Here is a 17226-nt window from a genome sequence, read left to right as displayed (position 1 = left end):
GTTACCACACAAACCCAATACACTTGTACTCAGTTTTGACTTTAGAAAACGAAAAGACTAGTCTGGTCTCAACAGCTCACTTCTTGCATTTCTAGAAGGCCTTAAGTTCTGAAGAAAATAGGCTGTAAGCACAGATGGCAGAGGCCTGTAGTGTACCAAAGATGACTCAATCAATTCATTTAACACATCCTTCTGGCTTTTGCAAGGCTGAAGTGCAGTTGCTTTGAAATCTGTGGTGAACCCAGGAAACTTTGCTAAGATAGTTTAAAAGAATACAGAATGTATACACTGCTATTTCAGTTTCTAATAATGAGTTACCCTCTCCATAATTAAAGGACAGTAAGGCCTCCACCCAACACCAAATCTCTCTAGCACTGTCAAAGAAAAATAACCAGGGAAACGTAAGGGAAATGCTGACTTCCACAGAGCCATGAGTTGGCCTGGGAGGCAAGCTGGTGGTGGTAAGAAGGTCTGTGATACCTACGGGTGGCAGCAGGTTAAAAGCAGCTTTAGAACTGAGGAGCTGGGTGGCTGGACCTGATCTGAGCGACAGGGAGCAGTGGGCGATGCAGCTTGTCTCCAGGAGAGGAATACCTGTAGTGACTATATGTGATGTTCAACTTGTATTAAACCATCCTTAGGGGTCAATGTTGGATGGACTTGTTTCTCTCTTCTTTAGGGCGATGCAGCTCGTCTCCAGGAGAGGAATACCTGTAGTGAGTATCTGTGATGTTCAACTTGTATTAAACTGTCCTTAGGGGTCAACGTTGGAAGGACTTGTTTCTCTCTTCTTTAAACCATTGTACTTGGAGAAATTAAAATAGCCACTTCAGCATTCTTTGTAAAGCATTTTTTTTTTCTCGTTTATCTGCAAACTACTTAGAATAAAATAAGAGGTAGAGTTTTCTTTTTAAGCTTTGCCGTTAGACTGGGATTTTAGGTCTAGTGAAGTTTTTTCTTTTGGTATTTTCTCCACTATTTTGTCCTGACTGATATCAGAACTGGAGTCCACGTCCATGCAGAATTCTTCTTATTGTAAAGTGGCCAGTCCTTTAGGGTTTGTGAAGTGCTGTCATAGCCTAACTCACCTGCTTTGAAGTTGTCCCTTAAAAACACCTGAGGTGAGATACACTCAGTGAAGAAAGAAAATGATATTGAGAAAGCTATCTGAACTCTGAAAAGAAATTGTGTGGTAAAGGGCTTTAGGTGGCAAAGTCAACATTAAGTGAAGAGGGTTCACTGAAAAAGGAAACACAAATCCTATTTGGAATAACTGATAACTGGTAAAAAGCAGCCCCTCCTGACATCACTGTGATTTTAGCCTTGGAAAAGATATTCTCGGGAAGTGTGGGAGTGTTTGATCTTTGCCCTTTCCACGGTGACAGAGGGCAGAGGAGGGATGGTGTCAGTTCAATGGTCCTGGAAGCCATGTGCCAACAGAGCTGCTTTCTATGAGTGTAGTATTTATGTTTGGGATATACCAAAATAACACACATAGGCAGATCCATTTCTACAACTTTTCATTTTTTGCCAGTCTGCTACATTCAGGGAGTAAGTGTAGGCTTTGGCTTTTATTTTTAACTCTCCCAATCAAAGGTGTGGGCAAATGGATGTAAGTGGTTGAATTTTTACAGTTTGGAAAGTGACTGCTAGTCATCTGAGACACATTAGCTGATTATGTATGTGTTCCCAACCTGTTACTAACATATTAGTTTACATCTGATGGTTGAACTTTTAATTTTAGTTTGCAATGGACTAAGAGTATGCACATGATTATTTAATATGGTTCAACTGATAAGAAATACATTAAAATGAGATAAATCAATAATTTTCTTATTAACTGACCCTATTCAAAGATGCCCTTGTGGCATAGGGAAACACAGGATGTTATAGGAGAGAAAACTGGCACTCTTTTTTGCCTTTTTTTTCCTTTTTTTTTTCTGTTCACTGGTCCAAAACCTTCCAGTCTTCCCAGACTTGTATTTGGCAACTGTACAGTTACTGTGTTATTTAATATTACCACTAGTTTTCACAAATTAGTCCTTGCAATATATCAGGAAGTAACTTAATAATCAGATCATGTCCTTGCTCTACTCTTCCCAAATAATCTGCCTTTGCGGTAGAGAAGCTTTTGAGTAGTTATTCTTTGCTGTTATGTCATGCAGTCCTCTTGTTCTCCTCTTATTTTCTCTCTACCAAAAAGCAGTTAATTAGCTGAGGAAAAGAGATGTTTTATAGTGAATCAATACTGAACACTGAAACAAACTTCATACCTCCAGCAATGTATCTACAAGCTTGGGAGAGGTGAACAAACAAATCGTAATGTTGAGAGAGGAAAGAAAAGGACAGGGAATAGTTTCTCACTTGTTATTTGTGAAAAGGGGGACCTTCCTGCAGTATGACTTGCCTCTCTAGTGCCCTGTGGTGAAGCTAGATTTTGTGGTTGTCTTATTGGTGCACTTCCTTTGCTATGTGTTTGCAGGGTATATGGGGTTTTGTTTTCACCTTTCATCTAGATTGTGGTTACTGCTGCTGTTTAGAGGAATAAATGCAGCAAATAAGCCCCTAATGGCAAGGAATAGATGACCTCACCTGAAGGTACTGCTCACGGCCCAGGTAGGTGAAGTATCTCTTGCTCCCCGCCTTCTGTTATTTAAGTGCATTGGAGCATTCTTCCAGGCGCAGTCCTCTGCTGTGGGTTTTTGTTGTTGTTTTTGTAGGTGTGTCTCTAAAGGGGTGTCTAAAAAGTGGTTGATATTTCCTATCGACACTGAAAGCAGAGTGAGAGAGAACAGTCTCAGTCTTCCTCTTCAGCATTATGGTTTTCTTTCTCTTTAAGATTTTTTTTTTTAAAACAGATGCTAGCCTATGTTTCAAGGGGATGTTCTCTGCAGCACAAATATGAACAGTTCATATTTCCTTATGCTGCCCCACAAATAACCCCTATCCTTGAATGAAATCAGACATTGATTTACGCGGGACACACTGTTTTGGTTATAAGCCCCTGAAAACACAGCGCTTTCTGTCACGTGGCTTGGGAAGACCCACACAGCCGCGCTGTGCATCCCTCAAGAAGATGATCTCCAGGATTCTTATAAGCATCTGATTGCTGATGCTACGTTTCTGCTCCATTTCATATATAAAAACTAAATGATTCTCTTGACAAAGAAGATGGGTGTAAATTTGCCAAACAGCTATAATAAAAAGAAGAGTATAAACCTTTTAGATGGAGCTCATGGGTTCTGCTCCCCACACTGCTCAAGTATTAATACAAGCAAATAGTGTTTCTTCCAGTGTAGCTGTGACACGAATGTAATACTTACTGTCTCATAGGAACAATTTATGAGGCTGAATTTTTGGTACTTTCTTCTTTTGTTTGTCTTCTGTTGATCAAGGTAACATCTTTGATTTTTACTGCAGCATCATAATGTTTTTGTTAAGATATTTAATGCATGGAATGCAATGAGTGAAAATAATTCCCACTACACGTAGCTCTCACCAGCATCTTCAGATACGTGGATCCCTCTCGGGAATGGCCTTACCTAGGATTTTTACAGAGGTGAAGCAAAGCTGTCTTTGGCACTGAGAAAGGTGTCATGAAAATCCTCTTAGTAAAATTGCAGCCATGTTAGGGTTAGAATTTACCTTTGCACTGCTGTACAGAGTCTGCTTGGAGCATACAAGGAAAATACCTGGTTCCCTGAATAGGGTACAAGTTGAACAGAGCTAAAAAAAAAGAAAAAAAAATTGTTAAAAATTAGCAAGGTCTTGTGGGGCTTAAAGTATGTTACTGGCTCACCTAGTTTTGGCTGCAGGTCAGAACGAAAATCAGTTATTTGTAGCTTCACAGTAATAAATACTTCGGCTTTTCACAGCTGCTTCTGGTAACAAAAGGCAGTTGCAGATAAGATTGGATCTTTACTTCAATGGCTCTTTCAAAGGAAAAATAGTCCTCAGCCCAGGGCCCTGTTGGAACTCCTCACTGACTACCATCTCGCACAGATATCTTTCCTTACACGTTTCCCCTCTCAGCTGTTGCATGCACGTGGCTTGACATGGATGTACCCAGCAAGCTGGTACAGATGGATATGTTCTTGGCTGTTGCGCAGAATTAATTATTGTTTTTCTATTCTATATATGCCCTTACATTGTGCACACCCCGGTAGCTGAGTGCATTGAACAATGTATCTAACATCTGTCATGTTTATTTTCTCCTTGATCCTTTCCCCTGGAGGGGGAAGGTGAGCAGCGTGCTGCCTTGCTTTGGGAGCAGGGCAGACAGACTTTGAGAGGACCTCCCGGGTCATCAAGTCTCGTCTCTGGCTGTTGCAGACGTCTATGTTATATAATACTCTTGTGAGCGGAGCAAGCGCCAGTCTAACATCAGATCTCTTTCTTTGTACTGCTGTTGGAAAGCTGTTCCACTACTTTCATGTAAGGGTTAGAATGCTTTCCTTTTCAGCTTCAGATTGTTTCTGCCTTGTTTTTTGCTTATTTCATCTTGTGTCAATGTTGTTAGCGATCTTAATTAGCTTTTTTCCTTCTAGGCTCTTTATCACACGGAATTTATAGGCAACAATCTTACTTCCTCTTAACCTGTATTTTGGTCGGCTGTTGTACTGTCAGTACAGGTGTGACTACATTGGAGGTAATTGTTATTCCATCAAAATTAAAGCTGGGAAAAATAATTCCAAGTGGATTTAATTTGTCATTTGTTGAAATCATTAACTTGAATTACACAGCAGAGTTAGTGCTATACTGATGTATGAGAAAATCCCATCCTACCTTACTATTTAGGTAGGAAACCTACTACGTTATTTTCTAATATGCATTGCCTAAACATCTAAGAAGATTGGGTTTAGTCCCCTGGCTCACCTTAGATCCTACTGGTTTCAAATGAGTCTGTGTTGCATAAAGTTCCACATGAAATTGGGAAATATATCCTAATTTCCTTCCAAAGCATAAGGTGCTTGCCAATGGCAAGTCAGCAATGAGGCTGCCCTGCTTCAGTCTGGGACCTGAGGCAAGTCATAAAAGCAGTATGGCTCAAACTGCCCAGCCTCAGGTCCTGGGGTAAATCCCTTGGTGACTGCAGGTTATGGCCTATAAATATATGGAAATGTCCCCACCTGCGTCCTTCTCAGCATATGACAAGCCCTATACGAGGCCACATCATTTACCGAAGTGCAGGGTCATGGGATGGGGCTGCAGCGCTGAGCCCACAGTGGGGGCTGCTTGGTGGTGTGGTCCCACTAGGCACAGCTCTTCTTCTCCCTTCCCCACAGTCATGCAGGGCCATGGCATCACTTGCGCTCTGGACTGTGTCTGGCTCACAGACAAAAAAGCAGCTGACCTGCTTGCTGTATCTGGCGTCAAGTCACAGATTGGAAAAGAGGCCATTCCGCTGTGCTGCAAATTTGTGAGAAACTAGGGCAGTTCAGTGCAAAAGGCTGTGGGACTTGAGTTTTGTGTTTGACACTAGACCTGGCAGGTTTGGCTGCATTCTAGTATGACTATCACTGTCATAGTGTGTCTGCATAGTGTATGATCTGCTGCAAACAATCCACGTTTCTGGAAAAATGCACTTATTTTTGTTGGATTTATAAAGAATGCCTGAACTGCCTCTTGCTGAATTTTCTCTCCGGTAGCCTTTTGAGTTGCTGTGATATTTTTTGTGGAGGAAGTTAGGCTGATTCAGAAGTCTTCCTCATTGCAATTTACTATTTCAAACTATCGCTGCAAAGGGGGAAGGTGGACGTCTTCAGTCACCCCTGGCTTGAAAAGGTCTGGGTCTAGAAGTGATCAGCATATCTGATGTTACTTCCTCAATAAATTAAGCAAACATTACAAATGTGGATAGCATAAAATTCATGCTTCTCTTTTTGAACCATTTCTTGTTACTGTTAATAGACATTTTTTTGTAATCCATCTGCTCCTCTTGCCTGATTGATGTTCATCATAAATCCTGTGCTCATGGCAGGCATAAAATACTCAAAGAAAACTTGAGATTTCACCTGTCTCCATAGCTGAAAGCAGTCTGAGTTTTGTAAAGCTGTTGATTTGGCTTCCAAAATGTATAAATAGAAAAATGAAGGGAACCTGAGAATCAGCTTTGATACTGTCTGGACCACAAAGTTCAAATATTTCTATAGTAGGAAGAGTTATTTCTGAAGTTCTTACAGATAGAAAGTCTCCTATTCCAAGAGAAACATTGAGCCTAAATTTTAACTGTCAGTTAAGATTAGTGTGTGGCTTTCAAAAGTGGTAAATGGTCAGTCAGATTTGTGTAAGTGGCTTTCAAAATGCTACCAGATCAGTATGTTTTAAGTTTACAGCCATCTTTCTTTCACTTTTATGAGCGTGGACTGCATGTGGTACAGAACGGCTTGGAATTAAATCCTTTCTTCTCCTTACTGTGACTGTTTTCCTGGACTAACACAACTGTGATTTTTGCCATAGAACTGTTAATAAAAATTTATCCTTATTGTCTGAGCTGTCTTTGTCCCCTTTTCTACCTATCCATCCCTTGTTTGGCTTTAATATCCACTGGTAAATGAATGTAAGAAAAGAAACTTGCAGTCTCCAGGTCAGTTAAGACCTACTGATACGTGGATATCTTGTTGCTCCACTGAACTCTGAGTATGTTCACTTTGGTGGACCTCTTTTGCTCTTCCTTCTGCTAGTTGGGTTTTTTTTGAGGAAAACTATCCCTTTCCCATCACAGCCCCCTTAACTGGTTAAATGCATGATACAATATCAACTTTTTTTTTCCCCCAACAGGAAATTATGGGGAAAGTGGAATGGAAGCCTTCAAAGAGCTGGCTGCCCAAGAGGGTCTCTGCATTGCTCACTCTGACAAGATCTACAGCAATGCTGGGGAAAAGAGCTTTGATCGCCTGCTCCGCAAGCTGCGAGAAAGGTTACCCAAGGCTAGAGTGGTGGTTTGTTTCTGCGAGGGAATGACAGTGAGGGGGATCCTCATCGCCATGAGGCGCCTGGGAGTGCTTGGGGAGTTCCTGCTAATTGGAAGGTAAGGCTCTGAGTGTGCTTTCTCTGCCTGTCCTCTCCCCCTTGGCCTGCAGGCAGTCCTTTCATTTTAGAACTGTGCAACTCAGGCTACCAGTAATTTCCATATTTACTTGTCTAATGAATGAAAAGAAGTGGCAAGATGGTAAAGCAGATCTCAGGAAGGGGATATGAAGATGTATGCCAACTTTATCGGTGGTGTTAACTTTTGCTGAAGTAAATGTTAATTACTAACTTTTATATGGATATATGACATTACTGTTTTTGCACTTTTGTGCACTCTAGAGGAATGTTTCGTACACAGATTTTACAACCAAAGTAGGGAGCGAAGAATTCTGGTTTCAGAATGTGATCTGGCAGTGTGACATGTGACAAAATTTCACGTATTTCACTAAGAATGTCTCCTGATAATTTGAAACCCCAAATTATTGGATGGTCTTGATTACTTGAACTTTTTTCACAGTCTTACGATTACAACCTGGCATTCTCAGTTGTACACGTTGTTCTGATCTTTGCTGTTGAAAGCTAGGGCACTGATATTACACATACTTGTTTGGTTTTTAAAACATCAAACTTACTGATGGCCAAGTCAGTATGTATGTGTGTTTTTATATTACCAGAGTAACAGTGCAGACGTGTATTGGACAGGCAAAGACCGGCTTCGTCAAAATGGGAACGGTTGCTTTTTTCTTCTAGAGTTTACCAGTTCTTTGTAGATATTCACTAAAATATGGTCAACTATAGTTCTATCACATATGGTCTATCCACATTTCCATTTTTGTGATAGTTCTTATTTTGAGGGTTCTTTGACTTTCACCTTGATTTTTGCAATGTCTTTATGTCTGGTTTTCCATTTTGATGAATCTTGTTCAAATGATGAGGGCTGACTCTTTCTGTCTTTTCTATTAGATTGGTAATGTCTTTTTTAATCCTTCTATTTACTCTTTGTTTCTTATCTATTTTTTAAACACCGTTCCCTCAAGGCCTTTGACAGTTGTCTCCTTACCTACTTAGCTTCTGTTGCCTTTTTATTCTGTTGTCTTTTGGATCTATCAGACTTCTTTTTGTCCCTTTCTCTCCCTAAAGTCTTTCTGTCTGTCATTGTTGTGACGGGGATGCTCTCCTTTAGCCCTGTGCTATAATATTGGTCTTTCCCTGACTGCATCGCTCCTCAAAACCCACAATTATGATTTTTATAAGTCAGATAGCTAATCTGGCCCAAATAATCATCTGAAAACAATCAATGGCTCTCCTTTCATCATTTATTTTTGTTGCGGTCTTTGATTACAATCTATTTGGAGCAGCGACTGTATCTCTAGAAGGGTGTGTAGATAAGATATAGCACGTTTGGAAAGCCATCAGCATTAAATGAGACAAATAGTAAGGCGGTATTGAAAATGGTATTATTTTTTTAGATTTGTGCATGTGCTTTTTGTCTGCATCATTCAATATGCATCATTTGAAATGAATAATGGAATGCCTTAGGACTGATATGTTTTAAGTATATTTTTTCAGTGAACTGAAGAGACTAACTATGATAAAATTAGTCTGGGTGACGGCATCCCTGGTCATTTTGTAAATGCCCTGCAGCTTTAGGCAATGCTGTGCTTTCTTCATGTATTGTTGTCCCTCTGTAGTGGTGTCTTACTGTTCATCTGATTTTGGTGCTCTTTCTTGACGCTGTCCATACAGAGAGCCAAAAGAAATGAGTCTCCTACATTAAGCACCAACAGTAGGTACTTTGGTGGTACAAACCTTAGTTTTCCTATTAGGCCAATTACTTGATCCCCTACTCCGTGGATATGTGGAACATTTTAACTTGAAATTTTGACTAAAACACTTTACCAAGCATTATGCTACTCTGTTTAGTTCAATTGTTTGTCTTGGAATCTGCCCAACAGCGTTACTCTGAACTTTTTGTCACAACTTCTTACCTGTTAAATGCTAATAATGGAATTTCTTTGGAAATCACAATGCCTTTTTAGGTAGGTTTTGACATACTCTTCTTTTATGCTAGTAACTGAGCCCTTTTCAAGTCTGGGTGGACTGTTCTGATTGTAAAACAGGCTGGCTATTGCTTTGCGTAGTCTGGATTGTGCCCAACAGCTGGCTGAAATAAAAAGTATTATAGGGCTTGCACATGTTTTATATGTGCTTGCAGAAGTAAAAGAAAAGACATTTTCTTTGAATTGTCCTAATTAAGTGATTTTAAAAAATGGCAAATCTGGCAAAATTATTCACAAGTAAGTTGCAGCAAAACTGCAGTGCTATGAATTTGGTCATCTATATACAAACAGGAACCAAGGCACGCATTAACATTGCTCTGACATGCTGTTTAGTCTTTTTTATTCAAGTACCCAGCTAAGCAAAAAACCAAAAGCCTTTTAAGAACATTCTTTTAATTGAGGGAAGTGGGAGTGAATGTGAAATCAAGATTTTTTTGCAATAATGAGCTAAACAAAGCCTTTAATTTACCCACAGGTTTATTATCAGCCACACTGTATCAACCCTGTTCTCTGCTCTGACTCACTGTAAAGAGGAAGCCTTTACAAAGGGACACCTGGCTAAATAGCTCTCTTTCTGCTCTATCTTCAGTATTGCCATTGAGCAAAGCAGACAGGAACAGCTTAGCTTAACTAAATTCAAGGTATCAGAAAGAGAGCTGGGAACTAAATTTGACTTCAGTTTAATCTGGGAATGATACATTGGAAAATATAGGGGGTTACATTGAGCCAGGACTGGTTTGTCAGATACCGGGGACTTTTCCAGGATGCGCTGACTCTTCTCAGGCATGGAGTTAAGACCCCATTTGTGCCGTATCTAAGCAAGTGTTCCCAAATTCAGATTGGAAATCTAACTAGAAGTTCAGTCTCCTTTGCTACTGGAATGGGAGTCTGTTGTATTAGTGAGAAGAAAGGGAGTTCCTACTTGTGAATCTGGAGGGAAGCTGGGATTAAGACGGGACAGGGAGAAGAGGTTACAATCCTGCCTGAGGGAGAATGGAGGATGTTCTGAAATCGATATGGTGTCCAAATGTAGTGGAGAGTTCAGTGAGAAAATTTATTAAGCTATGAAATTAAGGATGATAAAGCTTTAAAAAGTGGCTGATAATCAAAGGGAAAGGAGAAGGCAAAAATTGATCATGGCTTTGTATAAAAACAATGATTGGAATAGTGTTGGAGTAACCAAAGGCAAAAATTACGCTAAGAACATAAGCTGTACTCTTAAGGGAATTCAGGTGATAGCTCTTTCAGCAGAAATTAGTTTTGATGTGAAGAGACTATGTAGAAAGATACTCAACATCATGTGTCTAATGATGTTTATGCAGGCCATTGGGTTTTATATTACTTAATAAGCATCAATTAGGTTTTGTGAGAATCTTGCAAGACAGATGAATCTCCTGTATATCCCCTGGGATGATGCATCAAGACAAGGCACGTAACTGACTTTCCAGCATTGTGCGGGTAATGCAAAGCAAATGAAAGATGCAAACGAAATCTCCAATTTATTTTAAGAGTTACTCTGAGATCATTAGAGAAGAGACATGTTAGATAAATAGTTGGAAATGAAAATGCTCTTTTGCAATTTGATGATCTCTCAAACTCCTACACAAAATGGTTTGTGTAAACGTATGAGGAACTTTAGAAGGAGGGGATATATTAGTGCACATGCTGCTTTTCAGTATAACACTTGGTAATGGACTATGTACCGCTTTATTTCCATAGGCTTTCCAATGTTTTATGGTCTTCATTACTATCGCTCTATGGGCTGTTGTAGAACTACGAATTTTAAGTGTTGGTAGGGTGACCTCTCCTGAAAGTTTGGACACTTAGCAGTAAGGATATGGTTGGATTCTCTGCTGTGAACCCAGTGCATGACAGAGGGCAAGTCAGTTCTTTTTCTATATCTAATAAAACCCTTTTAGCATAGGGTGACAGAGCTTTCAGCATGCATATTGTGATGAAATTTTTCCTGACTGCCCTCCCTTCACAAGCTAATATTAATAATGGCATTTAACGTCACACTTTCTAAAATATTGACAAGGCACTGTCAATGTAAGCTGTTTGGTCCTATTATCTGACATTGTTGGACATGTGGAACCTGATTTCATCCAGGTGTAAGAGTAAACAACTTGGTGAGTTGACAGAGAAACATGCCCTGATATGGTCAATCCCTGGGTGGCAGGGTGTGTGGGAGGATTTGGGCAGGTGCCTAGGGCAGTTATCACCTTCCAAAGCCTGGGATTTTATGCCTGAACAGGCATGTGATCCCATTGAATTGGTGCACCACTTGACAGAAGAGTGCCTTGCCTACCTGAATGAGACTCATCAGTTCCTAGCACTGCAACTGTGACTACTGAGCTTTTGTTCAGCTCCATCAGAGCAGAGGAAGGAGGGCCTCTACATCTGAGGACACCATAGTTAAGACAGGGACCCAAACCCTATCTACACTAATCACTCCTGTAGTCAAAAAGAAAAACTGGAAGCAGAAATTGACAGGTCCATAGCATCAATCAGTAAGGGAGGAGGAAGAGTCTGATCAGGAAGCTGGTCCTTCGGCAAGGAAACAGGAGAAGGAGGTGACAGAGGTCACTCTATAGGCAGAAATCACCTGGTCCCTGAGCGAACTTTGAGAAATGTGGGAAGTTTGTATCTTCCAGCCAGGCAAATAGATTGCTGTCTGGTTGCTCAGATACTGGGATACTGGGGCTGACAGTCAGGAATTAGAAAGTAAGGAAGCCCAGAAGCTGGGATACCTTGCTAGGGACCAGGGAAGAGACAAAGAAATTGGAAGAGAAGCAACAATCCACAACCTCTGGAAGTGGATCCTGTCAAGCGTGAAGGCAAGGTATCTCCTCAGGAATGATCTTGTAAATTTCTGAGGGAAGTAGACTACCATGGAGAAAGGTGTTGTTTTAATTTGTGTCTTTGTTTCTCACTATCCAAATCTATTTTAATTGGCAATAAATTGAATTAATTTGCCCCAAGTTGAGTCTCTTTTGCCTGTGATGGTAATTGTTAAGCAATCTCCCTGTCTTTATTTTGACCCATGAGATTTTTCATCCTAGTTTCTACCCCTGTCCTGTTGGGTGGGGGTAGCTGGCAAGCGACTGGGTCGGCATTTGGCTGCTGACCAAAGCTAACCCACCACAGATGACATAGGTTGCACTGCCAACAGCATGATGACAGGTATTTCTCTTTCTCTTTCATTCAGTTCTGACATCACAAATATCATAAATATCACGGAGTATCACAAATACCACCTTTCGTATCTGGCTAAAAAGATACCTTCTATGTCTGCCTGTCTGTTCCTCCCAGATGAGTCCTTGGTGCCAGTGGCTCATGCATTACCTACAAATTGACTGAGAATATTCTGCTGCTAGATTGGGATGTTTTTCATAAAGAAGATGACCATCAAAGGATGTTACTGTTCTTTTAAGTTAGACTAGCTGAAAGAAAGATGCTGTACTCTGTCTCCAATGCACAGTGTCTTCATTTACCACAGGGGCTGCCCCGCGTTTATGAAAAATCAATGAGAAATGTCCACATTCTCCCAAAGGAGCTGAAGTGCTTTGCAGGGCCAATGCGTTTAACTCCATTTCTAAAATCTATTATTAGCTATTTTTAAGTACATAAGAGATTACAAAGAAATCAGTAAAAGCCAAGAGTATGTTGTTAATGGGGGAAAAAAACCTGCCTTGTGCTAGCCTAGATTATCCAGGATAGGTTTGGGCCTTGTAAATCTGGCAAAAATAGTAGATATCACACAGTGTTGCTCATGATAGTATTTTACGCCAACTTGCTGTAAGTGGAAATGTGGTGTTAAGAAAACTGGTAGTAATCCAGCATTGCCAAATAGATACGATAGAACCCAAATCACTAGCACACTGTGTGCTGTTTTTTTTGGGAGGGTAGTCTGAGTGATAAAACTCATAGTGGTTTGAAAGCCTAAAGTAAAGGTAACAACACAAGTGGCATGCTGACAAATAGGAAGATAGTCATTTAAGCAGCAAAAGATTTACTTTTCATGCTGTTTACAGCAGGAAGAGGACTGTTTTATCTGTCTGGTGCCTCCAGGGCCAAAGATGCTCAGAATGACTGTTACTAATGAGTCTGTTGCTGCTGACACTCCAAGTTAGTGGAAGACTCTGTATTTAAATAGCTATTTAGATGTAATCAGAGGTTTAGCTGGGTTTGGATTCAAATTGCTGGATTAAAATTCAGGTAGATTTCATGAAATGCTGAAATCATTCATGATCAATGTTCAAATACTTTCAAAGTCTAACTGAAGTTGGCAGTTAAGCAAAATATTGTCAATGAAGATAGTCCCACCTGGCAACATCAGCCCATTTCCTGAACATTATCAAGGTTGGTAATAGGATCGATTGCTAATTTTAAAGTCTGGAACCTCAGCACATGTCAGTCTCTACAGATTTGTATTCCTTACTTATTCATGGTTCAATCTGTAGTTGCAGTCTAACACCTGTTAACTATGAGAATTTGTAATCGGTGTGGGTGAAAACAGCATTACGTGACACAAGAAGACTATGAATGCATGTTTTGTTTACCCTCTAATCTAGAATAACATCAATCCATGTTAAAATGGGATTACATGTCAAGTGCCAATTAAATAGGCATATATTAGAGCAGAACTGCATTTGATTTGAGTTTGTAGCTTGCTTTTGGAGCTCACCAATAATCATTGCGTGGCTGTTGCTTGTTGATAGTCATGATGAATTAGATGTAAGATTAAGGTTTACTTAGCTGGGATTTTAGAGAGCACTTCCGTGCTGATGTTAACAACAGGAACAATGTTCACTTATTCAGAGACAGACAAGAAATACAAGACATGTACCTATTGTTTTTGATGGTAAATGGGATTTAAGTATTACAATGGGCAATTTTTTTAATTTTTTTTTTTGGTCTTTTGACTTCCTTCTCCCTTCTGTGTGACACGAGCTAAACTAGGTTTTGGATATAATCAAACCTCTCTGTTTCATATTGGCATCCATAATTAGTTTTGGTATTTCTGTGGATACACTCAATGTTTTTAATGAGCATGACATTTTCAAAAGTTGTAGGTGAGATATTGGTGCTTTTGAAATGTTACTCAATTTTACTAAACCCCCCCTTTTTTTTGTAACTCTTTAGTTTCTGCTTTATGCAATAAAAATAGGTACAAAATAGTAAATTTCAGCCATGGTCTCTCTCTGTTATTCCTGGTTCTTCACAGAAGATTTTCACACACAATTTCCGGTATGGTGCTTGCTAAAGTGAATCCACTTTAGAGGAAACTGATCACACCACTAACAAGTATGAGACTGTGTTCCAGCAGTCCATGTAAATTCCTGCCCCAGATTGTCCAAGAGAGGTCCCATACTGACAGACATGAAATACTAGGTCTCTAATAGCTTGAAGACATAGGGAAAAGCCCAAACCCTTCATCACAATCTCCTTTCCAGGTTGATTTTCCCCTATGATCTTTAGAATTGTCTGTCCTGACATGCCTATGTATCCAAAGACTTCCTGAAAGGATCAAGTTTATAGGGATTTAAGGTTGTAGGCCACCCAGATGTGAAATGGTATGTTTAAACTGTACTTGAGTGCTTGCAGACTATGTATGGTAAGAAATAATTCACAGAAGATAATATTTAGATTAGATGCAGCTTTGAGTATCTTTTGTTCTTGGACAATGGTCATAGATCACTTCTTTGATTTCTATACAGAAGTTTGGAAGAAAAACAATATCCAGGCTATTATTCAGAAGAAGAACAGATGTCTTTGTATGGATTGTTAATCCATACATTATAAAAAATAAATACAACACTTTACCAAAACCTGAATACATGTGTAAGAGTAATTAAAGTGGAAGCAGTATTGATTACTAAAATACAAATGTATAAGTTAAGTTATTTTAATAAAGTAAATACTTACACAGCTTTTTAAAGTGATATGAAAGGTTGCTGGTTTAACAAACAGGACAAGTGAAAACCTGTTTGAAGGCAATGTACACTTTTTAATGGTAGTCATTAATATACCTTTTTCATAAATGTTGATTGTATTGAGGAGAGAAAAGGGACTGGGATTTTCCTGTTTCTGAATGTGTAGTGCAATTGATTATTAAGGCAAAGTAATGCGATCTTTCACTTGCTTAATCCACTGGAACAGGAGAGGAGACAGAAGCATACAACTAAGTATCTTGAAGCACAATACAAAATGTGACACTTAAACCTCATGATGGTAAAACCTGTGGGGACAAAACCCTCTTGTTTCTGGATTTCTGGTAAAAACTCCCATAATTCTAAGGCAGTTTATGCTTCTTACTTAGCGAAAGAAAGCTAAGACTTGCTTCAGTGTTTTCAAATTGTCTTGGCGTGGATTCTGCGGGGAGAGTTATCTAAGCTAGTAATGTCCAACAGAATGAAAGGAAGGAACAACCTTGGCAGAAATAATGTACCTTTACATTTTCTGCAAAATTTAACTGAAAAAGTGCAACAGTTCAATGTCTGCTTGTTGTCTATGAATTAATATTGATGTTAGAATCATTGAGTTATAACATAGTGCTATGTGTTGTTGATGGATTATTTATTGGGTGGCATATGTTTTATCATGCCTCTGTAGAAATCAGTAGCTGGATGGCTGCTGCTCACCTGGAAGAATATGCTGTACTTCTGTGTGAATGAATCATATTGAATGATGCTACTTTAAGGGTCTTTGCATAATTTACTTAGGGCCAGACTTTTTCAGGCATGTCTGTTTGAGGCTGGGATTCTTTATAAATGCTGAGGAAACTAAGCAGTTTATATTTCTACTATCAACAGTTAAAATAAGACCCTAACGCTGTGAACTTTGGAATTTCTGCAGTTTACTTCAGGTGCTTTTCAGTGCTCAAATAGAAATGTAACTTAATGCAGTTCTAGTAAAAACATGAGCAAAACCCTCCCTCAAAACATGAAGCTCCATAATTTTTTTTTCAGGTTTAATTTCTTAATTCTAAACAGTAAATTAATCCCCTATTTTTCCAAGGAAAACAGAAATTAGAGAGGAACCTTTCCTGGAATACTTTACTCATTTTATTATTATTTAAGAATAATTGTTTTCATGTTTCCTGCCAAGCCTTGGTATAAAAATAGTTCTTCCTGCTCCAGGATGGAAATATATAATATCACTGTTAATAACAGTTCCAGTCCTTGGATCACTAGAAAATGTTGCCATTAGGGGTAAGGTATTGACTGAAGGTAATCAGAATTGCCTGAGCTGTGTTCATACAAACAGCACGTGTTTTGACAGGGACAAGCACATCAAGGAATAAATAATCTAGGTTGCAATTTAAACACCTTTCTACTGAATCCTGGAAAGCAATGACTGAAAAGCTTTAGAGCTCCTGTGAATAATCAGCTGGCTGCATTTTCAGTGTGGCAATTTACTGCTTGTTAAAGCCTTTGGCTCATTGACCAGAGAAGGTAAAATAAAAAGCAGGGTACAATGTTGTGGGGAAAGACCCATCTACTTCCATATACTTCCTGATTTTCATTCATTTTTCCCTTTCCTTTCATAAATGCCCTCAACCTAATGGCCTTGCTGGAGACCCCCTGGTGCCTTTACAGGGCTGGAAAATGCACCCAGCATTCAGCAGTCTGAGGAAATGAATTCATCTGAAGGGAGGCTAGCCCTGAAGCATCTGTGTGAACATACAGTGTGGAAGCTTTAGGTCATGCAAAGGTTGTAATCTGACAGCCAAATATGTAATGTTTCTAAAGTTGAAATGAGACTGGAATCAAGGCAACTGGCCCATGGTGGTAGATCCTTAGTCTTTTGCTTTTCTGCTGAAATTTTCAGCCAAGACAAATCCTTTCCATTTCTGAGGCATAGTGGTGCTTTAGGACCTGACATGATATCAAGAACTCATTTCACAAAGTCAAAGCTGGCTCTTTCATGTTACTGTTGCCTCTTCAGCACCACCAGTCTGTTTTGATGTAGGACTGAAAGACTGCAGAACTGGCCAGCTCTTGCCTACACTTCACTTCAGTCATTACCATCTGCATCTTAGTTCAGTTATTCGTACCTCAGAGAGGGAGAATCAAAAAAAGAATTTTGTTTCAAAGCCTTGCAAATTCATGGCTGCCTGATAACTGACCTGGCACTTATTTTAACTGACTTTAAACTGTATGCATTATTCACTATGAGCTATTTGTGGGTA

At 39.5% G+C, this 17226-nt stretch overlaps 1 protein-coding gene across 1 annotated transcript in view; it reads left to right on the top strand.

Annotated features, from left to right (window-relative positions):
* Positions 1-17226, top strand: part of GRM1 (glutamate metabotropic receptor 1) — a 229176-nt gene that overhangs the window by 52084 nt on the left and 159866 nt on the right. The window contains 1 exon segment of the mRNA XM_009282500.2: positions 6781-7030. Within this exon segment, the coding sequence (XP_009280775.1) occupies positions 6781-7030 (250 nt within the window).

Source organism: Aptenodytes forsteri, unplaced genomic scaffold (genome assembly GCF_000699145.1).
Source record: "Aptenodytes forsteri isolate BGI_AS27 unplaced genomic scaffold, ASM69914v1 Scaffold357, whole genome shotgun sequence".
Taxonomy (NCBI): Eukaryota; Metazoa; Chordata; class Aves; order Sphenisciformes; family Spheniscidae; genus Aptenodytes; species Aptenodytes forsteri.
Note: the sequence above shows the minus strand (reverse complement) of the source record. Positions and strands in the feature narration are given on the sequence as shown.